Source organism: Hypanus sabinus, chromosome 13 (genome assembly GCF_030144855.1).
Source record: "Hypanus sabinus isolate sHypSab1 chromosome 13, sHypSab1.hap1, whole genome shotgun sequence".
NCBI lineage: Eukaryota > Metazoa > Chordata > Chondrichthyes > Myliobatiformes > Dasyatidae > Hypanus > Hypanus sabinus.
The window spans coordinates 101364604-101391994 of record NC_082718.1 but is presented as its reverse complement, the minus strand read 5'-3'; the positions used below and the strand labels follow the sequence as shown (position 1 = coordinate 101391994).

The window sequence follows — 27391 nt, the reverse complement described above, 5'->3', positions numbered from 1 at the left end:
GTGTCAAGGTCCCAAACCTTATTCAACATTCATTCATTCAACACTTCTTTAAAAATAAAGACTCCCCCTTCCTCCTAATTTTTAAAAGTTTATTTTCAATCCATTTCTCATTTTAAATAGCTCTGTTTTTTTCATGGGAACCTAATTCGAATTAAGCATTCGGAAGTATGTAAATACTCATGAAGTTTCTGAGTCAGACAGAAACTTCAGCAGCAGTTCAAACTCCAAAGGATAATCTCAATGCAAACAAACCTGACCCTTCTGGTTTTGCAGGTTCCAGACACAACACAACACCACAAGTTGTTAAATTATGCTTCAAGTTACAGATGAACAACCATCAAAAGGATAAACTGGTATAGCTTTAGGTTCAATTACAGCAAATCCATCCTCCAGAAAGCAGATAAACTTGAATAATTCTTTGAAAACTCCCTGTCATATTCTTCAAAATAGATGGGGACAGAAAAGAGGAAACTACAGGCCACCTAATTTAACATCAGAAAAATGTTCAAAACTGCTATTAAAGATGTTGCGTAGTTTTTAAAAATTTCCAAAATCAATAAGGGAACTCAGATTTGACCATGGCTTCAATGAGGTAGAGAGTAAATAACTGTGGGCAAGTTTCAGGGTATAATTTATGGAAAATGTGAAATTGTCCATTTTAGTAGGAAAATAGCAGTGTAATCTAGGATTCCTTGTGCATGATTCACAAAGGGTAACTTGAAGGAAAATCAAGTAATTACACAAGTTAGCACAATGTTGTACGAAATGAATAGAAAAGTAGGGAGGGTATGTTTCAGTTATATACAGCATTCATAACATCACATCTGGGGTACTGTGTAAATCTGTTGTAGGCAGTTCAGAGAAGTTTACCAGACAAATGCATGGAATGAAGAAATTATTGTTGCATGTTTGGACAGGCTAGTCTGCCATTTACGAAATTAGAAGGGAATTCAATTAAAACTTAAGATCCTGAGGGATCATGACAGGGCAGATGAGGTGAAGACGTGAGGGCATCTAGAATCATTGTTCAAAGATACAGGTTACCCATTTAAGATGGAGTTGAGGCAAATGTGTTTGCCCCAAAGGCTGGTGGGCAAAGGGGCAAAAACACTAGTGTGGGTAGATGGAAATATGAAGTAGAGGTTACAGCAAGATCAACCCCAATCTTACTAAACGGTGGGGGCAAGTTTGAGGGGCCAAGTGACATACTACCTTGTGTTTACGTGCCAAGCTCCTGAACTTATGCACATGGTTACTTAGCCACACTGCTTTTTATTGTATAACAGAACCCCTAGCACTTTAGTTACAATTTCCTTATCTATCAGCGTTCTTCAACTTTTGAAGTGCGCAATACAATAACAAACCTCAAAACCAATGGCTATTTTCTTTTAATTCCCTAGAAGCTACTTCAAAAATCAAAATGTATTCTCTGCAGGAGAATCAGCAAGGGGAAAAGACAATGTGTTTTCATCACAATGCCCATGCTTTTAGAAACACTCTCATCTGCTAATGCAGAATTAGTATCAATTTAAATACAAAGACAAACAGGAGCTTTTATTATGCATTTGTAAGAATTTGCCAAGCAAAGTGCTCTAGAATTAATCAATCTAAAGTTCATAAAGTAATTTGACAATTAATCAATTATTCTGCAAGCTGCTCCTCAGACACAAGTATCCTTTTCTTGGCAGGCAAAACATATCTAACAATCTGACACCCACCATGGGACAGGGCTGCCAACTGCACCCACAATTTACAACTAAGAGTCGGCTTCTCAGAAGCAAAGAAAAAATCCATTAGACTTTGGACTTGTGCCACAACTCTGCAATATTTGTGTTTCTGTTTTCATTTCTCCACTGTTTATGGATTATCATTTTGAGCAGCTTAGCCAAACGACCATCTGAGGAAATCTCTAAAGCACCTGAAACAAGCATCTTTTTGGTGCCTTTAATCAACTAAATGGAATCTGAAATCTGCTCATTGTAGCTTTATCACACGCTACTGTAGCTCCCTATGCACATGTCTGCTTCCTGCTTTTATATAAAAACAGCATTCGGTCTTTAATTTTAAAGTGAGACTTTTCTTGCCAAATTAATTTTATAGACATAACAAATAACCTTAACAGTTCTCACTGGAATACCAACTGCATCAAGCAAATGCTGCACATACTTTTAGTGGAAAATATTTTTAAGTACTTCCAATTGCTGATCTTTTTCCTAATAGAAGGACATGTTTTAAATAGAGCAATTTAATTTTTCCTATCAAAATACAATTCGTGATTGTGTAGCAGATAATGATTTCTTTATACAATTTAAATCCTTCACCTGCAGTAAATGACAACTTTAATACCATCTTGCACCAGAAATTATTCTTCTTCAATAGACTTATAGGTACATATCAAGTTTCCTGTCATCTGCAATTCATACATTTTATGAAAACAAACCACTTCATCAATAAGAGGAAAATGTCACTACTTCTGTGGTAATACTATATATTGTTTTATATAAAAATAATATTCAGCTAGACAACAATGTAGCTGATGGTTCTTGGCAAGACAGCCTCAGATTCATGGTTCTTGGTTCTTTCCAAGCAAACTGCTGGCAGTGTTTCTTCTCAATGGAATAGAATTGGTGTATTATGATTCATGCTATCACGGTAAATAAAAACACTTTTATTCCTGCTCAGTTTTGGCCACTATTTATTGCTCATCATGAACAACCCTTGAGAAGTTGAACGGAGATCAACTTTCTGAACCACTTTGTTTTCCATGGTAAAACTATTCCCACTGCCGTGTCTGGAATTCTTAGATTTTGACCTTGCAGCAAAAAAGATGCAAGAGAAATGTACAGTGGATTCCAGTTAATTGGGCCATCCATTTAACTTGGGCAACTGCTTATTTGGGACAACTGAGAAGGCAGCCAGGATTCCCTTCATTTATTTGGGACACTATGATGCTTAATTGGAATAGAAGACTGTTGCTGAAGTTTTAAACTATCGTCAATCATGTACACTTGTGCAGCCATTAAACACCAAACAGTACTTAGAGTGAATAGTTGCACGTGCTTGTGTAAAAAAAAAAGCAGCAATTTTGTCACTGATAGTTGGCGAGAAATAAACAATAAGACAATTCGGAACTGGTCTGCTCACTGTGGTTTCAGGCATTCAGGCTTGGAAATGCCAGAAATGGCTGGCAGTGAAAATGAAAATATCACTATTTCAACAAGTTCGGAACTACAAAGAGTTTGAAGGTATTGACAATCATCTTGAATGTTACAATGAAAATGAAGATTTGGATGATAATTGTCAAAAATATTGTATGAAGGTCCATTATCTGCACTAAGTTAAGTGCACTGATTTTGTTCATTAACAATTAACCAAAAGAACATGTCAGTGTACACTGGAAGATTTCCTCCATCGATAATTATTGAGAACTACAGTTTGATAGCACTATAGTAGTATTCTTAGCATTCTAATTTGTTCTGTATTTCATTTAAATACATAATTTGTTACTCAGTTAAATGTTAGTTTGTCTTCTTAAAATGTTTTAACTACTTCCATGAAACTTTGGCTAATCGATGCAGCTGTTTAATTGGGCCAAAATGTACTGGTCCTGCTGTGTCCCAATGAATTGGAATCCACGCATTTCCAAATTGGGAAGGCGTAAAGTTCAGGGGGGAACATAGAGATGTTGACGATTGCTGTCCATATTCTTACTCTACTGCTTTGTTGTGATGCTATAAAAATTAATTGAGTTGCTGCAGTACAGTCGTTAAACCATCCTACTATGATAAGGATTTTTCCAAAGTAACATTATTGGAGCTGAAGGCATCCTCTGTAATTCCTACCAATTATTTGATGCTGTCAACCTTCCCAGCTACCTCAATAGGCTCAAACTTGACGTACAAGCCATTGACAAACTAGGTCATTCACCCCATTACTGTAAAGTTAATAAGGATACTGCTTTCCTGAGCCGATACTGATCCTAACTCTCCTTGACATCTCCATAAGCCTGACTGAAATTATACTAAGTTCAAAGCATCATAAGGTGTCACATGTCTTAGTAAATTGATTTCAATTTCCTGATTGTTACGTCAAGATCTTTAATTACTTACAAGGTCCCAGTAACCTTTTCTAGTCATAGATTTCAATGTATATTATATGTCGCATTGATCCCAGGCTGCACCTTATTGGCACCCCATTGAGGTATCAACCAGTGTATCCTGCTCCTCTCCCCCTTTTTTTCAATAGCCTCCTAAGCACAAGCAGATGATAATTGCAGTTTCATGAAAATAGTGGTTGCCTCCACTCCAAACTCTTTTGTTTTTCTTGTCCAACACACAGAAACAGCTAGGTGCACATATCTTAAATTGTCTTCAGTGTTCCCTCTAAGATGTGTGTGTGCATGTGCATTGGCCTGTTACATGGGCAAGTCCTGGTTCATCAAGCTATTTCCTTTATTTTACTGCAAATTCATCACCATGGTTTTGGACTTCAAACTTTGGGAGAAAGGAATTTTATACTGAATGCCAAGGACTACCAGTCTAAAATGTAGAATTGCTTTGGTATGTTTTATACAAGACTGGCTTATACTAGCATTGGAAATTAATGGACACACCACAGTCCTTTCCATCTACTATCAGCACCAAAAAGGGTGGCAGGTTAGACCAGTTTTAGTCATATAGTGTCATAAATGTAGTTTCATATTTAACAAACAAAAATCTATTTCCTTAAAGTAGGAAACTATAGAAAAAGCAAGGTCTGATTACCATATTCATAAAGAAGGTGCCTTTAAATGGCAAACCTTCCCAGTTCCTGTTAAAAAAGGCTATTTTATTTCCCAGGTTTTAATTTCAAAACATTAAAAGCACAAAGTAATTTTTTTTTCAGATTCTTATGTTGGCTTTAATTGCTGCACTCTTTACCAATATTGATTTTCAACTGTGAAATAGCTTTACTCCCTTAGAACAAGCTGAAAATTTACTTTGAATTCAAAAACCAAGCTGCCAGTGCTAGATACTAACCCCTCATTACAAACTTACTACTCAAAACTGCTGCATAATCCAGATTACTCTGGCTAATGTTTCCCACTATAATCAGCAGTTGTGTCAGCCTCCATACTGGGAAAAAGACAACTGAAAAAAAAATCATCTTGCCACATATTCTGTCTTTCAATGGGTTCATACAAGCTCCTTCCTTTGAATATAGCCTTGCTCAATTTCTACCTATCCTTTTTGCCCTTCTACTCAATGCTTTTTACTTGATCCAGAAAACCTTTTTTCGATGCAACAGTCTCTGACTTTCTGTATCATATATATCAAGCAGAGATTTCTTTTTGAAGCTTGGTAATTAATTCCCATGGCACAATGAAACCAAAAAAACAAATTAAATAGCATAGGCACTATTTTGTAATGGTATATCTAAGCAAGAATAATCCCAGAAGATGCTTTTTTGTTAAAATTACAATCCTTCCACTAGTAGTCCCACTTGAGACTATTTAATGAACAAGATCCAGAAATGTAACATAATTCTGCAATGCGAGTAAGACTGATGCAAGCAGATTAATGCTAACAGCATCAATAATTGCCCCCACTAATGATCACAACAGTGAAGCCAAAAATGACACAACCACATTAGCGTTAACAGGATAAATAATTCCTTTGACTTATTTCCAACACAGTTGAGGCAGATGTGCTTCAAATTTTGAGTACAAGGAGACAGCGTTTAACCAAAAAGCTTGCTCTGAATACTGAAGTGCATGTAGCACTCTTAGTCCTTGACGAGATGATGTAATGGCTTTTGTTTTAAATTTTCAGCAACTCAAAGACAGTTCTGCTTTCTTGAAATTGCATAAACTTGACATCAGCATCACACAAGTGCATGTGTAGAAATCGTTGAAGGCTAAGGAAAGCGGAAATTAAAGGTAGAAACTGTTGCTGAACACATACAGGTACATCACAAGAGGTTAGTAATATTTTGTTGCTGATCAAATGTACCAGATATTAACCAAATGGATTAACTCTGTAAGTTAAAACTGCCACCTCTGAATTGGAAATAGGATTACAAGCTCCCAAATGGAATTCTAAGCCTTCTATTTTAATATGCTAAGTAAGATTCCTCTTGGTGTAGTAGCCCGCACACATTTAAATATGAAATTAGCAAAGGCTGACCAATACAGGAAGATGTTGGAGAAAACAGTGGGACACATAGTTGTAACTTAATCAAGGATACAATTCTCAACACTTAAATGGAAACAAGCTAAACGGTACATGATAGTTCAGGAGATCTCTCATCCACTGTCTCCAACCTCTGTTCATTTCTACCTTCTACCCAAGATCCACAAACCTGTCTGGGTAGGCCCATTGTTCCTGACCAGCTGAACTCATGTCTGTATGCCTTGAATCCATTTTGTCCCCTTGGTTCAGTCTCTACCACCTACATCTGTGACATTTAACATGCTTTTGATCACTTCAATCACTTTAAGTTCCCTGGCCCTGATCCTCTAATTTTTTTTGAATGGGCAGTCTGATACAATTCTATCCCCTATTAGGAAGGCCTCAGAGCTCTCTGCTTCTTTCTAGGGAACAGACCTAACAGACCTCTACCACCAACCTCTTATGTCTGGTGGAACTGGTTCTCATGCTCAACAATTTTCCTTTTGGTTCCTCTCACTTTCTCTAAACCCAAGGTGTAGCCATGGGCACCCTAATGGGCCCCAGTTATGACTGCTTTTCAATGGCTACACAGAACAGTCTGTGTTCAAAGCCTTCACTTGTAACACTCCCCAACTATACATCAATACTGCATCAGTGCTGCCTCCTGTACCCATGCTGAACTCATCAATTTCATCAACATGGTCTCCAACTTTCACCTTGCTTTCAAATGTACTTTGGTCCATCTCTGATACCACTCTTCCTTTTATTGATCTCTGTTCCCATCTCTGGAGTTAGACTCTCTACAGACCTACCAGCTTTCACAGCTATCTTGACTATATTGCTCCCACCCTGTCACTTGTAAAAATGCCATTTCCATTTCTCAGAATCCCTGCCTCTCCATTTTCTGCAGCACTGCTTTCTCTGTGACTCCCTTTTCCACATGTTCCTTCCTATAGATCTTCCTCTTGACACTTAACCCTGCAAGCAGCTCCTCCCTCACCACTATTCAGGATTCCAAGTAATCTTTCCAGCTGAGGTGACACTTCACCAGTGAATCTGTTGAGGTTACCTACTGTATCCAGTAAGTCCTCCTCTGCATTGGCGAGACCCAATGTAAATTGAGAGACCACTTCCTCAAGCACCTTTACTCTGTCCACCACAAAGGCAGAATTTCACCCATTTCAATTCGACTTCCCGTTCCCATGGCCTCTTCTACTGACACAATGATATTCCTCTTGGTAGCCCCCTGATGGTGTGAACATTGATTTCTCCACCGTCTGTTAATTTCTCACCTCCTTCCCTTCCTTTTTCCATTCCCCATTCTGGCTCCCCTCTTAAATCTTCTCTTCTCCTCATCTGTCCATCAGCTCCCTCTGATGTCTCTCCACATCCCCTTTCTCCCATGGACCTCTGTCCTCTCCTATCAGATTCTTTCTTCATCAGCCCTTTTAACACTTCCATGCTTCTTATTTCATCCCCACTCCCCCACCCACCCAACTGCCCCCTTACTTGCGTTCACCTGTGACCTTCCTCTTCCCCTACCTTCTTATTCTGGCTCCCCTTTCCCTACTTCTTTACCAGTCAGGATAAAGCGGCTCGACCTGAAATGATGATTGTTTATTCGCCTGCATCAATGCTGCCTGACCTGCGAAGTTCCTCCACTATTTTGTGTGCATTGCTCTGGATTTCCAACATCTGCAGAATCTCATGTGTACACGATGATTCTTCCTTCCTTTTAAGTATTGGTATCAAAACTAATTCTGAAATGAATCCATGAGTCTACGAGCTGATGGTTGCTTATTGAGTTTGTCAGTTTCCAATTATGTTTCAATGACTAGTTATAACTGAATTTTACAATGTAATAATGTTTATGTTCAATATTTAATAAAGTAATGACATTTATGCCATTTAATAATATTTAACAAAACAATGCATTAAAATGTTGAAGCAAAATTACATTGCTTTTTCCCTGTGGTGAAGGAATTAAAAATTAAGCAATAAATATTAAACAAATGTTAAGAAATAGTCTTAGGTAAGTATTTTCTACATACTTCCTGTCCTTGTTTCCAGTTATAGCCAGATAAGGAGGACTATCTCTTAAGTTCACACAGGTGTAATCTCCTGCAGCGTTACCCAGTGTTGCCAAAGGCTGCGCTGTTTGTAGGCAATAAACGTGTACCTAGGAGATAATAAAACTTGTATAATAATAAAATATACCAAAGTAAGACTGACAAGGAGCCAGAACAAAATTTAAAATCAATATGCTTATATGCTGCTTCATAAGCATTAACATCTGCAGCAGCAACAGAATAAGCATTCAGTACTTTAATCTATATTTTCCAATAATCTATGGGTGAAGAATCTAGCAACCTGACTTTCAAATTTGCCCTTGCAAATGGAAGCACTGTACTGACATATTAAAAACAAACGCTTTGAATGAACGTGATCTTCTTTTCCAAAACAAGTAAAACAATACTGTAAAGAATTACATGATGTCAGCTTTGCCAAATGGATAACTGTACATTACCAATTATTCAGAAAATCGAAAGAAAAACTTTTTTAAAAAAAAGTATGAATCTCTGGCAATTTATATTTAGCAACTTCTTTTCTGCCATTTATGTCATTTTATATAGGTCATAGGATTAGTCCTTCGAATCCATTACAGGCTCATTTAATTGATTATTTTCTTTGTTACCTAATGTATTGATTATTGCTGTACTTGGTCAACTCGTCAACATTTTAAGAAGGTCAACAAAAAGAGTTAAGTAATGTTCCCAGGAGCACACCATGGCTTTTGAAACAGTAATGGACTGGCTGCAAGAAGCCACTAAGTGAATAATTCAATTTTCAGTATTCCAGATTAGAAAAATGAGTCACACTATTAGAAACAGATAGCAGAATGCAGGCCAGAATTATGCATAATTACTACTATATTTTACTAAAAAATATCAAAATGCATCTGATTACTGCACTTAAAAACTAATAGATTTCCTAGGCAATCCTTTGGTATCATAGTAATCAAAATATAATCTGGAGGCTGCAGAACTGGGTGACCTCTGAATGAGCATGTCTCATTTCTAAATAGATTTCAAAACCAATAAATATTCTTGAAATTTTCAATTCTAGTTTTTGTTTTCCTTTCATACAGTTATTATTTGTAATATATAAAGAATAAAGGGCACTAATAAGCTAATTTAAAAATTAATCTGTTATAAATCAACTATTACTTGTTCATATATCCTTTTCATTTTATATGGGACAAATATTTATATCATAAAAATTATTTAAGCGCATGAAAAATAATATAAAAGTGTGGCAGTAAGATGTTAAATGGTTAAAAGCAGAAATTCCCAAGAGAGCTTGAATGTAGAAGTATGAAGATGAGATAGAACTGAATGCAGCTCAGTGCTTGATGTAATATTCGAGCCTTACAAATACACAGTAAACATGGTGGCTCAAACCATAGTTGTTGAGAAACAGCCAATGTAAGCTAAAAAGGAGATATATTGGATAGATGTAACAAATATTTTCCAGTGATCTAGGCAGTCAAAGACCAAAACCAGTCCAAAAGTTAGACGCAGATCTTTCAGGGTCAAAGTAGCAAGTGGTCACAGAGATAAGGGACACTGGGAATATGGAGCTCACTTCTGCCAAGAGCAATTGGCGATACACCAACGGTTAACTTTAAACCAGAAATGATTGATTTATGAGAGCCAGAAGTATTAAGCAACGTGGAGAAAAGGTAGGTATATGGAGTTAGGTCACAGGTCAGCCATGATCTCACTGAATCCCAAAACATACTTTAAAGATTAAATAGCCTACTCCAGTTCCCTTGTTGTTATTACAAGGTCACAGAGAGGAGTTATGATCCATTTTTAACTTTTGGATAGGTTGATAAGTTACATAAGAAAAATTCTACAATTAAATGCAGCAACTAGATTTATCTCTACTTTTGTTAAAAGTAACCAGTTTAAAATTATCCTAAGTATTTACTTATGTTTAAGAAGAGGGAGAGGTCAGATGGAATGATGACAGTATTCCATGTCATAAACTTAAAAAACCCATGTAGTCATAACAGAAACTAACACTTTAAACAACATGATATCTTAAAATGTGACGTAAGGACAACATTTAAAAAATGACTAATTTTTTAATAAACTAGCAAGGATCGCAGCAGGTGTACTTGAACAACTGTCAATACATCCGAAAGGGATTCTTCATCTGTTTTCTATGATGGCTGAATGCTCTGTTGCAAGTATTGATTGAAGTATTTTGAAGAAAAAGGTGGCTCTGGCAGCAGACTCGCTGGAGTCCACTTCAGGAAAACACTGATGCTTCTTGAGATGAGTGTGATCAGATGAGCAAGTCCCCAGGTCAAAAGGGAAGAGGAACACATTTGAGATCTGCCAAATATGCATTCATTGTACCTTAGCACAACTTGCCCATCTGTATATCTCTGCCAGCAGGGAGACCACCTAGATCAATGAGGCTTATTTACAAGCACCATGAAGAAAGCCTCCTGACATCAATCAGAGATTAAATCTGAAGCTAATCCTAGCCATGTGAACATCCAGTAAGACTCAAAAGCTTGTGCACTGCAGCATTTTAAAGTCTACTCATTTGCACTTTCAAATTCAGTGCACAATTTCAATGGGATACTACCATGCACCTGAGCCTTACATCAGCTCATATGCTTAATACAGACTGCAGCAAAGGCCTCCGCGTTGTACAAATTCCTACTACAGCTGCAACATAATTATCTGCCAATGACTGCAGTTGAGTTCAATCTTAAATAGTCAGGTAATTTTATCTTTCAATGAAAACCTTCATCTCCTTTAAATCTGACTGACAGTGCCTTATTAGCTTTAACATAAAGCTCCTTTCTCTGAAACATATGATCACTTCCAGTATATAGAGTAGATATTGGGTACATTAGACTGTAAGTGTTTTTATTATATTTGAGGCACATTCGGTGCTGAGGTTTAATGCTTTACACAGATTATTTTCTGGGGGTTTTCTTCAGAGGCAGGAAAGTGAGCAGTGCTGCTGAGAACACTCAGGAGTCTTCTGCAGAACATGAGGAAACATGGGCACTCAATGTGCAGAAGAACAGCCTATTGCATGAGTGTGCATGTTCCTGCAGAACATCAGCATAGATGGTAGTGAGAGATAACAAATCAGGAGCATTGCATGATGGGAAAAATATGCCTGGGCTTTATAGAGGTTGAATCCAGTCAGTGGCATTGACTTGGAAGGAGTAGGGAGAGCCCAGGAGAATGAAACATCCAGAGCAATGGTTCCCAAACTTTTGTCAGACACCTCTCCTTGGTCCCCAGGCCACATCAGCAATGCCTGCTTTCCCATTCCAGCCATAAAACTAAAAGGAATTTTGATTTACAACGCACAGTGAAAGAAAACAGGAACTGCAAATTCAAAGCAATCAAATCTATTTAAAGCTACCAATAAAATTATTTCTTTATTTAATTACAGTAAAAACAACTTCCATCAACAACTTTAGAGTGTACATTAGCAATCCAACTATTGACTACTTCATTGCTTTTTCACCTTTCAATGAGATGGATGGGCTTGGTGCAGTGATATCAGCTTCTCAACATCAGGCAGAATGCCGCTCAAGCGTCTCAAATCCACCCACTTGTAATTTGCAGTCTGTTTCTTTGTTTTGAAAGCAGTTGGGCGACTGTACTGAAACCACACTCTGTTAAATACGACATTTGAAAGTCAATAAAGAACATCTTTACCTTTTTCCACAATGCAGGATAGCATTCAGAGATTTCTTCCTGCAACCAAAAGGTGTGATATGATTTTTTGAAACTCGGCATCAGCTCAAAGTCATTTTGTAGCAAGATCAGTTCTTCCTCCATCCTTCCTGTTAATTCCGCATTAGAAAGTTTCAAAGGCTCATTTTATTATCAAAGTATGTGTGCAGAATACAACTCTGAAATTTGTCTTCTCCAGATAGCCATAGAATACAGAAAACCATACTAGCTGAAAGAATGACATCAATACTCCCCCACATGAAAAGAAAAAGAAACAAAAACATGCAAACCCCAAACACTCCCAAACCTTCCCTCACACAAAAACTAACAGATCACTAAACCCTCAGCCCAGCAAATGGCAGCAAATGGGTGAGAACGTGAAAAACGCAGAACTGAATGAGCCCAATATGAACGACAGTTAGTTTGAACTACAGTCCAATCCATAAATCTCAGAATTTTGACAACATCTCTGAGAGCATTGCGACACAATGGCCACTCTGGTGGCAGCACCTCGAACTAGCGGCCCCTCCAAGAACCACTTGCTCTCCTCTGCATTGTTTCAATCTTCCTCAAAGTTTTAATCAGCAAGAAATGTAGCTGATCATGGCCCCTCATCTTGTCTCTGAGCTTCTCCTCGTGCTAGCTCGAGCTCGCATTTCTCTTCTGGAGTTTTCTTGTGGACAGCAGATGCTAACTCACTTGATCAAACTACAGATCAAGTCACGGGCTCAACAGTTTCAAAAACAAAATTAAGATAAAAAGAGTAAGTGGACGACGCACATCTTGACCAAAAAGTGTTCAGGAATGGATTTATTACCCAATCTGGAATTTGGAACAAAAGAAGATCCTGAAATCTCTTTGACACGTCTTTATGCAGCTCACCCAAGTAGGCACAGTATACTTAATGATCATCATCAGGTTCTCTTTCTTTCTCTTCCAACTCAGAAAGGCTTGGAAATCGGAAAAGGTTGCAATGGCCAATCTTGTACTTAACTTGGACAGAAATGTGGCGATGACTGATTTGACTTTGCTGAGTCACATCATTCCCTTACAATTGAAGATTGGTTTAATTAAACTTTACAAATAATTCTGACAAATAAGCAATGTCACACACACAATTCTTGAGGTGATTACTGAAGGAAGCATTGGAGTTTTCAAAGAATTTTAATCACAGTTTCAAAAATTTCAAAAGCTTCAAAAATTTCAGTTTCAAAAGCTTCTCAGGCAGTTTCCTTTAGAGAGCCACCTGACTTCTGTGTGCAACAGCAAGCATTCAAACTGTTCATCATTCTCAACACAAAGCTCTTGAAATAGTTGAGAATTGAGAGCACGGGACTCAATTTTATTTACCACTGTGATAACAGTATTTGATGGTGTGCAGCCGATCACTTAAAGTTCAAAGTACATTAACAAAGTATGTATGCAATATACAACCCTGTCTTCTCCACAGCCACAAAACAAAGAAAACCAATGGAACATGTTCTAAGAAAAACATCAAACTCCCAAGTGCAAGAAAAAACAAATTGCGCAAAAGGCAATGAGACAACCCCTGCCACCACTTACAAAAAAGCCCAACTGTGCAAACAGCAACAAGAATGTGCAAGTGAAAATACAGAACATAAAAACACAAAACCGAAAGAGTCCAATCGAACTACAGTCCATTCCAGAAACCAGCCCGAGAATTTCGGTACTGTCCTCTGACAGCATTGAGGGAGAGACCATCACACACAGACACCTTCCTCCAGTGTTGAACACTTGGTCACCTTCCACACTCACCTCAATGTTTCTTTCTTCCTTGATGCTTTAATTGGCAAAATCAGAGAGAAATGGAATCAATTGCTATCTCAAAGCTTCTTGGCTTCGAGGCTGCTCTCCTTTTGGAAAATTCTCACAGACAGCAAAGCAGTAGAGTGCTGAAATGGACTGAAAATACACCATCAGGCTTCAACAGTACCAGAACCACATTTAAAAGAAAGAAGACATAAAAAAAGTGAAAGAAGAGATGAGGTGATTATGTCATCATTGTTATCAATGAGGATCAAGTGCTTATAAGAAGAAATTCTGTAATCCTTCAGCTGCTTCCCTTCTTAATGAGCAACCCCCACCACACACTTTATCCATATCCGTCAAGGATTTGGGTTGAGAGCTTTAATCAATCCCAAGGAAATGTCTCAGCCCAAAATGTCATCTTTTTACTCCTCTCCATAGATGCTGCCTGAGTTGCTGAGTTCCTCCAGCTTTTCACAGTGGAAGACACTAGTAATACGGTGTAAGTTCCAGGTGTCAGGGGGTAGGAAGTGTGTGGTTACCATAACTAGAGAGAAGGTTCTTGGGAAACTGAAAGGTCTGAAGGTAGCCAAGTCACCTGGACCAGACGGTGTACACCCGAGAGTTCTTTTGAAAACTTTTTTTTAATTGCATTTTTAAATAGTTACAAAGTAAAGTATGAAAAAAAAATGTATATAACCCTTACCCCCTCCCCTTAACCCCTCCCCCCTAACTGCCCTATAGAAAAAAAAAGAGAAAGAAAGAAAAAAAAAGAAAGAAAGAAAGAATGCCTGGTTGTTGGAAGATCTCCACATGCTCCATGGAATTCGTAATAACTTTAATATGTATATTTATTTTTTCCCCTAATAACCAATTGTTTCATCTTCAGAGCATCTATATATTTAATCCTGTCTTTTGTAAATAAGGGCTCCAAATTTTCAGAAATGTTTCATATTTATCTCTTAAATTATAAGTAATTTTTTCTAATGGAATACAGCCATAGATTTCTTTCTTCCAAGAGTCTATACTTAAATATGTATCTGATTTCCAAGTAATTGCAATAGCTTTTTTGGCTACTGCCAGTGCAATTTTTATAAATTCTTTCTGATATTTATTTAGTTTGAGTTTCGGTTTTATCCCTTCAATATCACCTAGTAAAAGTAATATTGGATTATGAGGAAATTGTGTTCCTGTAATTTGTTCCAGTAAAAGTCTTAAATTTGTCCAAAAAGGTTGAATTTTAGAGCAAGACCATGTCAAATGTAAAAAAGTACCAGTTTCCTGGTTACATCGGAAACACTGATCTGATAAATTTGGATTTAATTTTTTTATTTTTTGTGGTGTAATATATAATTGATGTAGAAAATTATACTGCACTAATCTTAACCGAACATTTATTGTATTTGTCATACTATCAAGACATAGTCTTGACCAATTTGTTTCTTCAATTTTAATATTCAAATCACTTTCCCATTTTTGCCTTGACTTATGGACTCCTTGTTTAATTGCGTGTCTTTGAATCAAATTATACATACAAGATATAAATTTTTTAATATTTCCTTTTTGAATTAAAATTTCTATTTCATTAGATTTCGGCAATAACATTGTTTGACCTAATTTTTCTCTTAAATAAGCCCTTAATTGAAAGTAACAAAATAAAGTGTTATTTGATATTTTATATTTATTCTTTAATTGATCAAATGACATTAATATACCTCCTTCAAAACAATTCCCTATATATCTAATCCCTTTCTGAATCCAATTATATAAAAGTTGATTGTCCATTGTGAAAGGAATAAGTCTATTTTGAATTAAAGATCTCTTTGCTAATAAAGATTTTTTTGTCTCATCATCAACATTTATCTTATTCCATAAGTCAATCAAATGTTTTAATATAGGAGATTCTTTCTTTTCCCGTATCCATTTAGATTCCCATTTGTATATAAAATCTTCTGGTACGTTTTCTCCTATTTTATCTAATTCTATTCTAATCCAACACCCGAGAGTTCTGAAAGAGATGGCTGAAGAGGTTGTGGAGGCAATAGTGAGAATTTTTCAAAATCACTAAATTCTGGAATGGTTCCAGTAGACTGAAGAAAATTGCAATTGTTACTCCACCCTTCAAGAAAACTATAGGCCAGTTAATCTGACCTCAATGGTTGGGAAGATGGTGGAGTCCATTATTAAGGATGGTCTCAGGGTACTTGGAGACACATGATAAAATAGGCCATAGTCGGCATGGTTTCCTCAAGGGAAAATTTTGCCTGACGAATCTGTTGGAATTCTTTGAAGAAATAACAAGATAACAAGATAGACAAAGGAGAATCGGTTGATGTTGTGTACTTGGATTTTCAGAAAGCCTTTGACAAGTTGCCTCATGAAGCTGCTTAACAAGTTACAAGGCCGTGGTATTATAAGAAAGATTATAGTATGGATAAAGAAGTGGCTGATTGGCAGGAGACAAAGAGTGATTATAAAGGGAGCCTTTTCTGGCTGGCCTAACCTCAAATAATACTGAGGCAGCCTCCAGAGAAAAAGTCATCACGCAGACACAGTGGTGACAAGAAAACAACCTCTCCCCTCAATGTCACAAAAAAAAGGGAGCTGGTTGTGGACTACAGGAGGAATGGAGACAGGCTAACCCTTATTGACATCAATGGATCTGGGGTTGAGAGAGTGAACAGCTTTAAGTTCCTCAGCATACACATCACTGAGGATCTCACTTGGTCTGTACATACCGGCTGTGTGGTGAAAAAGGCACACCAGCACTTCTTTCACCTCAGACAGTTGAAGAAGTTTGGTATGGGCCCCCAAATCCTAAGAAATTTTTATAGGAGCACAATTGAGAGCATTCTGACTGGCTGAATTACTGCCTGGTATGGGACTGTACTTCCCTCAATTGCAGGACTCTGCAGAAAGTGGTGCAGACAGCCCAGCACATCTGTACATGTGAACTTCCCACTATTCAGGGCATTTACAAAGTCAGCTTTATAAAAAAGGATCCCAAAGGATCATTGGAGACCCGAGTCACCCCAACCACAAACTGTTCCAGCTGTTACCATCCAGGAATGGTACCGAATCACAAAAACCCGGACCAACAGGCTCTGGGCCAGATTCTTCCATCAGGCCATCAGACTGATTAATTCATGTTGATATAATTGAACTTCTTTGGTATATTGACTGTCCCATTGTACATACTATTTATTATAAATTACTATAAATTGCACATTTAAATGGAGACGTTAACATAAAGATTTTTACTCCTCATCTATATCAAGGATGTAAGTAATAAAATTAATTCAATTTAATTCAGAGACTAGTGGCGTTCCACAGGGGTCTGTGTTGGGACCGATTCTTTTTACATTATATGTCTATGATTTGGATGATGGAATTGATGGCTTTTTTGCAGCTTGCATATGATATGAAGATAGGTGGAGGGGCTTTATAGACAGGTGAAGATAGTTTTGAGGAAATAGGGAGGCTATAGAAGAACTTAGCCAGATTAGGAGAAAGGGAAAAGAAATGTCAGATAGAATAGTGTCAGGAAGTGTATGGTGATGCACTTTGGTAGAGGAAATGAAAGGGTTGACTGTTTTCGAAACGAAGAGAAAATACAAAAACTGAGGTGCAAAGGGAATTGGGGGTCCTGGTGCAGGATTCCCTAAAGGTTAACTTTCAGATTGAGTCTGGTGTGAGGAAGGCAAATATGATGTTGGCATTCATTTTGAGAGGACTAGAGTATAAAAGCAAGGATGTATAAAGGAGGCTTTATTAAGCACTGGTGAGGCCTCACTTAAGAGTATTCTGAGCAGTTTTGGGCACCTTATCTTAGAAAGGATGGCTGAAACTGGAGAAAGTTCAGAGGAGGCTCATGAAAATGATTCATGAATGGCTTGTCATCTGAAGCGCATTTGATGGCTCTGGGCCTGTATTCACTGAAATTCAGAAGAAACCTCTTTGAATGGTGAAAAGCCTTTTTAGAGTGCATATGGAGAGGATGTTTCTTGTGGTGGGAGGGTCTAAGATGGTGAGGGGACACAGCCTCAGAATAGAGGAGCTTTTTTTTACACTAGAGATGAGGATGAATTTCTTTAGTCTGAGGGGTGAATCTGTGGAATTCTTTGCTACTGGCAGCTGTGGAGGCCAAGACTTTACGTACCTTTAAGACAGAGGTGAATAGATTCTTGATTGGTTAAGGGATACCAGGAGAAGGCAGGAGATTGGGGCAGAGAGGAAATTTGGATCAGCCATGATTAAATGGCGGAGTAAACTCTATGTGCCAAATGGCCTAATTCTGCTCCTGTATCTTATGGTCCTTGTGTGTGTTACTCTGGATTTCCAGCATCTGTGAAATCTCATGTGAATGAAACAGCCAGGAGCCTCATTGATAGTCTGTCTACACGAGATAACAAGTAGCATGAACGAATCCACGCTCACGTTCTGTTGGGAGCTGATGCAGAGCCAGCAGAACCTTGCTTTCACTCTGGAAGATGGCAAGCTGAAGAAGGACGGTGGCTGAGGGAGTATGTTTCTGCCTTTATTGAGGCACTGTCCCCATCCTCTGGAGCTCAGCTAATCTTAAACCAGTAGCAGTCTGCTTCCCACGGACAGCAGATTGCTGCTCTACAGGACATTGGTACTACTAATAGGGAGCAAACAGTGTGCTCCAGGGTTTATTGTCAGTCTTGACAGGGTGCCTGAGGCTATGATGGCAGTGGCACAATCTGGCCAACAACAGTTGGTCACACCATTGCCTGCTACGGTTAAAGTCCTGTTGGCAGTGTGTGAATAGAGGCTTTTGGTCCCTCTCAGAATGTCAGGATCTAACCTGTGGTTTCTGGCTCGCAGACAACATGCACCCTAGCCTGTTTCTCCAGACTGCAAGCATTCAGCACGGGCATCCTGAGAGGACGCCTGTAACTCTGAGCTAAAGAGGGCCAGCCTTCCAGCAGCCAGGTTTGCAGCCAGCGGGGGAAAAACTGCAGTGTAGTTGTAAGGTCTCTAATCCCATACTGAAAATTACCAAAATTAAGAGGCACCCATTAGGGACTGGAAGCAGCTTTTACAATTTCAATAAGTTTCCTTTGCAAAAAAAAATCCTGTTTCAAAGTGTGTGTTTATTTTTGCAGCTCCTGGCGTCTCACAGCATTTAACTTCACTTGTCCCTCACTTGACTTTTACTTAAACTAGGGCAAATCAGCCGAATGTGTTGGGTTATATGTGCATTGTCACTGTAAAGAACAAGATTGCTTAATGCCATTTCCAGCACACACGTGTTGAGCAGAACAAAATAATTGTTACTCCTGATCTAATGCAGCACCAAAAAACCCACAATAAGATAAAGTACAATAAATACATAAGATAGCTTATATACACAGATTGGTTGTATGTTCATAAAATGCAGCTAGGCTGTACGTAAGGCAACTGACAGGAAATAATACAGTAGTGGCAGAATTATTGGGTAGAGATATTGATCAGCCTTACTGCTTGGGGAAGGTAACTGTTTTTGAGTCTGGTGGTCCTGATGTGGATGCTACGTAGCCTCCTCCTGATGAGAGTGGGACAAACAGTCCATGAGCAGGGTGGGTATGATGATGTTGCTGCCCCTTTTCCAGTACCTTTCTGTATACATGTCCTTGATGGCAGGTAGGCCGGTGTCAGTGCTCAGTTTTGACTATCAGCTGTACAGCTTTCCTGTCTACCACAGTGCAGTTTTTGTACCATGCAGTGATGCAGCTTGTCAGGATGCTGTCTACTGCGCATCTGTGGAATGATGTGAGTATAGATGTGCCCAGTGAAGCTCTCTTCAGCCTCCTCAAAAAGGTAGAGGTTTTTGTGAGTTTTCCTGATTGTGTAGAATGTATTTTGGGAGGTTGTGTGTGATGTGCGCTCCCAGGAGTTTGAAAGTGCTCGTGGTTTCCACTGCTGTGCCATCGACGTAAAGTGGGATGTGGGTGGTGCACATTCTCCTGACGTGGAGAACTATCTCTCTTGTCTTCCTGATATTGAGGAAGAGATTATTTGACTGTCACCCAGCCAGTGTCCAGAGTGAACAGCAGTGGGCTCAGCACATAGACTGGGGAAGGTCACCTGTGTTGAGGATGATAGGGAGGGAGGAGAGGTTGTGCATCCTGACTATCTGAGGTCTGTTCATTAGGAAGCCTAACATCCAGTTGCAGCAAGGTCACCAAGGTCTGTGGGACAGTAATGTTGAATGCCGAACTGAAATCCAGAAACTGCATACTGACATAAGTGTCCTTGTTTTCCAGGTGTGTCAGGGCCAAGTGCACAACAGATGCTATGGCATCCATCATAGAGCAGTTATGTCGGTAAGCGTATTGGTGAGTGTCCAATGTGGCAGGAATGGAGTTGTTGATATGTGACGTTATCACCCATGCAAAGAAGGTGCATAATTTGCATCCTACTCTCATGTGCCAACAAAGTATAAAAGCCCATTCTTGTATGATTGTTGTCCATATCTGGGATAAGTTATACTGACTTATCAGGAGGAGAGGACTATGAACCAAGCTAGCTGTGTAAGACCAGTCAAAGAAAAACATCATCAAGCTACATGAAGTTACCCAGATTACCTTCTGGAGTTGGACAGCAAGTAATCATTGCTGTCGCAGCAGCCTGTTATTGTCAGATTTTCAGACGGCATGGTAAATTAAAGACAGCAATAACAGTGGACCAATATAGACAGTTCAAAGGCTTATAATGACTTTCTGCAGAAGCAGGGTCTTCTCAGAAGTCAGCAGTGATACAGAAGGATTCTATGACAGAGCAGTGCCAGAGTCACTGGTCACTGATTTGAAATGTCTTTAGAAACATGAGTAAGATCTTAATTTTACAATTACACTGCATGATGGCAGCTGATATCAGAAGGAAGAAAACTCTCAGAAGGCCTGGTATCACCTATGGGATAACAGAATTAGTGATTCATGTCAAAAACCCTTCAGTAGAATTGAACCACTGAGAGTTTCCAAGATTTTCTGTGTTTATTCCAGACTTTTAAGTATCTTTTTTTTTTGTTTTCATCAGAATGACTGACTATCCTTCAAGCCTTCCTGTATGACAATAAGGTCACAGAGTCATATCACTCAGAAACAGGCCCTTCATCCCAACTGGTACATGCTGACCAAGATTTCCGTCTAAGCTTTAGACAATTGCTTACATAATCCCTCTAAACCTTTTCTATGCATGTACCCAGACAAGTACCTTTTAAAAGTAGTTAATGCACTTACCTCAATCATCTCCTCTGGCAGCTCATTCTGATACTGACTATCCTCTGGGTGAAGAAAATTAATAAGTTCCCATTAAATATCTCCATTTTATTTTAAAGCTATGCCCTCTAGACTTTGATTAGCATGGTAAATCATTCAAAAGTTATTGCTTGGTAAAGAATATCAGAAGGTTAAGGATGGATTTGTCTATTTGAAGTTCATTATTGTTTATCTGCACTGTCCTTCTTCTTTCACAATGGATTTGCAGAAGTTTTAGGAGCCGGGTGCGGATGCCGAAGTATCATCTTATATCTGAAATTATAAAGATTGATATGACAACTGACCTGCAGTACTAAAGATTTGGAAAATACTAGTTTCAGTGGGACCCTTACATGGCTGAATGTACTTCTTAATCAAATGATTATATGCATCTGATTCCTAAATCTTACACTGAATCAGATTATTTAGTGAGTTTCTGACTTCCATGAGTAGCCCTGCTACTTTGCATTCTCTTGACCTTAAATAGTTTTTTTCTTAAGTGGGTCATGTGTTCTTCGTGGTTTGTGAATGAGGAGAGCTATTTGGCATAATGGCATTCAGCCTCTGATGAGGTTAAGTCATGTTGAAGGGTGAAGGTAATATATTGATACTGAGGAATAACATCAATAATTGTTTCAAAATTGCACAAGGCTATGTTGAAATAATGAATAATTCCACTATGGCTGCAGTGTAACATTAACAGTAATTAGCTTTATCACACTAACTTAAGACTGTTCCGTGGACACTGTACTAGCTTAGGTGAGCCTGAAAGTGTGTGACTGATTTGAAAATCAATGTGCAGGAAAGGCTGGGTGTTATGAGGATTTTAAGAATTTTTCCTTGTCCAGCTTGAAGTTCTTGGTTGAGGGTGTGAAGTCAGTGGTTCCTTTGGTAACTCTATTTTCCTGCTTCCGTAACAACTGCCTGAGATGCTCAGCATTTCAAGCATTCGCCATTTTATTTCAGAGTTCTAGCATCTGTATCATTTGTATCTCAAATGCTTGCTTCCCTCAATTCTCATCCATCACTTTTAATTTATAACTCTTCTAATAGATCAACAACAATGAATAAGCCTCACTGCCTTTTCACATCATCATATTTGCATCAATTAATTTATCTTAGTCTCAACCATAATGCAGATATTCCCTTCGTTGGTTCCAGTCCTCCTTGTTCTCTGTAACTTAACAAGTTTAACTTTTGACTTTTTCTAGTTTGAATCATACATTTTTGATCTGAAGCTTTAAAGCTTTTAAGCTTGACCTGTTTCTCCACAAAAGTTGCTTAATTTGCTTTTTTCAGCTTTTTCTGTTCTTACTTTCGTTATCTTGAGCAAACACACACAAAATGCTGCAGGAATTCAGATGCTGTCCGACCTACTATGGAGAGAGTTGGATGGCTAACATTTTGGGTTTAGACCCTTCACCTGTACTAAGTCCAGATGAAAACCATTGATTCTCAATTCCCTCCATTGATGCAATGTTTCTTTTTGTGGGTTGCTCCAGATTCCAGCATCTGCAATCTATCATGCCTATACTTTAACAACCAACCTTTTGTTACTCATTTTCAAACAAAAATAAGAGAAGCACCCATGAAAAAAAGTGTCCCAATGTCCTTTAATATGCTAGTGGAAACTATTATTCTCTATTTACTCACAATGAAGTCTCTTTGTTACTCAACCCTACAACGATTTCTCACATCTTGGCTGTCACTCAAAATGTTGCAGTTGCCGATTTTAGCTCTGTGAAAAATGCTGTTTCCCTATCTCCATTTCCCAATCCTCCCTCTTGCCTCAGTCACAATCCACTCTCCTCCCAAAACTACAACCTTCCTAGCCCCCACAACCCCAGTATGATATAATGTACGTTCTGAGCAGTCCATTCCAACTCAGCACTTGACTTCATTGCCACTGGGAAAATTTCCAGTTGTCAATACCCCATTGTGGCGATGGAATGGGTGGACCCTGGTTCCAAATGTTAAGAGCTCATACTCTCAGATGTAAAGCAAAGCAATTGAACCAATAACTTGAGGCATACTGACATCTTTGCTAAAATGTGATGTTTCCTATTACAGAGTCTAGATTAGAATCAAACCCACCAAAGTCCAAATGGAAACTGAAGAGAGTGCTACAGAAGCTGACTCAAGCTTTTAATGGACCACAGAACCAGGTCTAAAAGTAGTCATCTGATATATCTTGAATGTTCCTCTAATTTGAGGTCCTGCTACCATTCAAAATAACCAAAATCACACATGACCTGTGATGAGTGTGGCTTCACTGATTATGCAACCAGATTTGATTCTTAACATACAACTTACACATATAAGGATAATGAGCCATGAACATTATATTTCCAGGAATACACTCAGCCAATGCTTAAGTCCCATTCACTATGAGGACACTGCACTGAAAATTAACACTAAGATCCTTTACCGCAATTGCCAAAGAACTGTTTCAACTACTTTGAAATCTTCAGCTCTTGAATTCAATTTAAGAGTGTGTTTCGGAGACTTTGCAGACAACACTTACTGACAGTGGTAGAAGACTGCAGCTCTCCATGAATTCCATCCTCCCACAAAATAGTGCAGGTTTTCACCAAGCCCAGGTGGTTGGGTGGCCATTATCATAACTGCTGGATATGCACAGGAGGAGTATTTCCAGAACATCAAGGACTCCTGTGAGTGCCAAAGCATATAAGCCTCAATGGAAACCCTCAACCAAAAATTCTGCAAGCCCAGCTGCCTTGGAGAGCCTCCAGCAGTGCAATGAGAAGTGGACTCAGCACACAATTGAAAATGAGTTCTAAGCTGTTAGGAGCAGTGCTCATGAAAATCAGAATTCTATTCCATCAGATAGTGTTCTGTGGATGATACATTTAATGCCCTAATCGAGAGAAACCTGAAGCCTCTTGTATGCCACCTGCAACTAGTGAAGCATCATGCTGTCTTCTGATGGCACAGCTCTTTTTTTCTCTCCCTCTCTCCCCCTCCAAATGTCCTATTGATTTTATTTGAGCATCAACAATCATTTGGATTGTAGATTTAAGAATCTGAAAAACCCACTCAAACTTTTCAATCCACTCAAACATTTCTTTTTCAATCTCTGTTGCAGCAAGAAAAGCCACTGTTATATGGTTATTTCGGTGCAGGCTTATACATATGAAATTTATAACCCACATACATTCTATTTAATTGAAACAGAAGGCTTGTTGTTTGAAATATGATACTAAAGCTTTCGATGTGTTAGTAACATAAGGGTGTCTTTGTTAATGTATTAATAAATTTAAAAACACAAGGTATTGATCTAAAAGGCATTAGTCAAGTGGTTAAGTGGTCTATATTATAATATATGAATCATGGGGCTACATATTACTGTAACAAAAAGGCTTACAGTTTAGTCATCCTATGCTGTACATTAAATTTGTTAGCCTAAATGTTTAGGAGAGAGAATAGATCAAGCTTCTTTACAGAACAGTCAATAATATAAAAAGTTGTTAATCTACCCTATTCTTCTTGTACTATAATGGTGAACTGGAGAACTCTATCAGTTACAATGGAGAAGAACAGAAGATCGTAAGATTTACTCCATCAGTAAATTAGCAGGACCTCACAAGTTGATAGGGATAGATGTAGCAAGTAGTTGCTCCAGGATTTTTGATTACGTGTAATTTCATCTGAACCCTGGTCTATGAATTCTTATCACCCATATCAGCTGGAGTTAACAGTAATTATAAATCAGTGCAATTAGTTTGCAGTGATCCTGACCACAAGTCATTCAAAACACATGAAACCTATCAAAATTAACCATTCAGATGATTTAAATACTCTACTTTATAAAAGTACTATAAATCATCTTTTGAATGCTTGCAATGATTTATTGTACAGTTTTTAGATCTTCTCTCCAGAGAGAATATTGGTGAGAGTCATAATTCGACTATGAAATGGAATTACCTGGCCCGTGACCTTGCAGTCCCGTAATACAGTAAAATGACTGCCACTGAGAAAGTTAGGAAAGTGTTTTAGAACTAAGCAAACGGAATACTGCATTTACGTAAATATCACAAAGCTTCAAAGTTGGTGTAATACTACCTTATTTTTAGTTTAAAAGTAAATTGCCACAGGAGTTTAAAATGTAAAAATCTGTAGACATTGTAGAATCAATACATGATTAATCAATAGTGTAAGATCACTTGATAAACTTATTTGAATTTGGAGTGTATAGAGTGCATCACCTCTGAAGCCTGAATCAAATACAACCTGGACAAAAGACACATAGGATAAGGATCATTTATACAGAAGGTTGTGAAGAAGCCCAAGTGAAAGTGTCAGGAACAGTTGACGAGAAACCAGTTAGGAGACCTTTTTAGTCAGTTTCTGAAAGTTATTATTTTGATGCCACATGCATTGATTATCAGCCTTGCATTGAGACATTTATCTCAAGGTTCATAATTTTGTTTTCAGGTCCGCTTTACACTTTGACACTGCCCCAAAATAGTGCTTAGGTACGTGCTATGGCATTGGAAGCAATGTCCAGATGCCATTTTCATAAGTTTCATTTGTGCATGTTCCTTCTGCACAATAGAATATTGTAATGGCACCTTCCACAAACCTGGCATTGATCTGTCACAACTACATGCTTAATGTGCCTTTCTCAGTAGCATGGAATTCCTAGGCTGAAATATTTTACAAGTAGTGTTAGGATATGGTTATTGCAGAATACCTACTACTTTGTAGATAACATTGTCAATGCCTCGAAATTGACACAGTATTCCAGATGCAATTTCACCAGGCCCTGATGTAGATGGAGCAAAGCAGCTCTAGTCTTGTATTCAAATCCTCCTACAATAATGACCAACAAATCATTTGCTAACTTAACTGCTGTCTATACCTACATGTTAAAATGAAGTGATTAGTGAAATTCAATTGAGAATTGCATAGGTCTCATTTTATCAATGGATTCTAGTGTAAACTACTCTAACACCATTTCAAAAAGCATTTTGACCCCAATTTGGCATTTTTGAAATAGGCATTAGTTCTAAATATAGTCATGTATTATTGCACCAAGAAAAGGTGAAATCCAATTTCTATATATGTGCTTTCTTCTTAAAAATACAATCAGACTCCATTCCTCCTTGATCCTTGGTGATTCATAGTGAAGGCACGTTTTCTATGTCTACCACTTTCAAACTAATTCTCTCACATTGAATATCACTACTTGCAAATTGCACTGTTGGTCTCACACCTGATACTTATTCTTTTAACTTTTTTTTATTCGTCTTTTTATATGTTTTCTACATTGCTACAGATAAAAAACCCCAGATCAAAATGAAAAAGATTAATACAGTGCAAAAATAAACATACAATAATAATATAACACAAAAAAAGTTGAGAAAGCACCCAAATTGAAGACATGTAAAATTAGTATCCTCCCCAAGCCCCGCAACAAAAAAAGAACTCCAGACCAACCACAACACAATATAGAGAATATAAATCAGGACAATTAAACCCCCAAAACTGTAAATACACTTAGCAACAGAAGATATTAATGCCTACTACCAAAAAAAAGGAGCTGAAATCAAGGGACCGAGAAAAAAAACCTTAGTTAAGAGGAAGGTTATGAAAGTACTCAATAAAAGGTCCCCAGACCTTATGGAACTTTATATCCGAATTAAGAACTGAATAATGAATTTTTTCAAGATCTAAGCAGGACATCATATCATTAAGCCATTGAGCATGCGTGGGCGGGGCAACATCTCTCCATCTAAGGAGGATTAAACATCTAGCCAGGAGAGAAGCAAAAGATAATATTCGACACTTAGTTGAACTCAGACGTAAATCTGTCTCACCCAAAAAACCGAACAAAGCAATTAAAGGGTTAGGTTCTAGGTGGTGATTCAGAATATACGATAACGTTATGAAGACATCTTTCCAAAATTTCTCCAAGCTAGGACAAAACCAGTACATATGAATGAGAGAGGCCTCGCCCCTTTTGCATTTATCACAAAGAGGACTAATATTAGAGTAAAATCGAGATAGTTTAGATTTAGACATATGGGCTCTGTGAACAATCTTAAACTGGAAAAGGCAATGGCGAGCACTAAGAGAGGTTGAATTAACCAATTTGAGAATCGAGTTCCAAGTCTCATCAGATAAGGAGGTATTTAAGTCATGCTCCCAAGCCATTTTAATTTTATCCACAGAGGCACGTTGTAAGGCTGATAATTTATCACGAATAAATGATAATAAACCTTTACCTAGTGGATTAACATAAAGAAATAAATCCATAACATTTTTCTCAGGCATTTCAGGGAAGTTAGGAATTAAAGGATTAATAAAGTGTCTAATTTGGCGATATCTAAAAAAATGTGCATTGGGCAGATTGAACTTAGCAGAGAGCTGTTGAAAAGATGCGAAGCGATTATCAATAAAAAGATCTTCAAAA

General features: G+C 38.0%; 1 protein-coding gene across 2 annotated transcripts in view; it reads right to left on the bottom strand.

Moving 5' to 3' along the window:
* The window catches only part of fbxw8 (F-box and WD repeat domain containing 8), a 148381-nt gene that overhangs the window by 12019 nt on the left and 108971 nt on the right, over positions 1 to 27391 (bottom strand). For both annotated transcript variants that reach the window (XM_059988303.1, XM_059988302.1), the window contains one exon: positions 8201 to 8328. In XM_059988303.1, coding sequence (XP_059844286.1) covers positions 8201 to 8328 — 128 coding nt within the window. The remainder of the gene's footprint in view (positions 1 to 8200; positions 8329 to 27391) is intronic.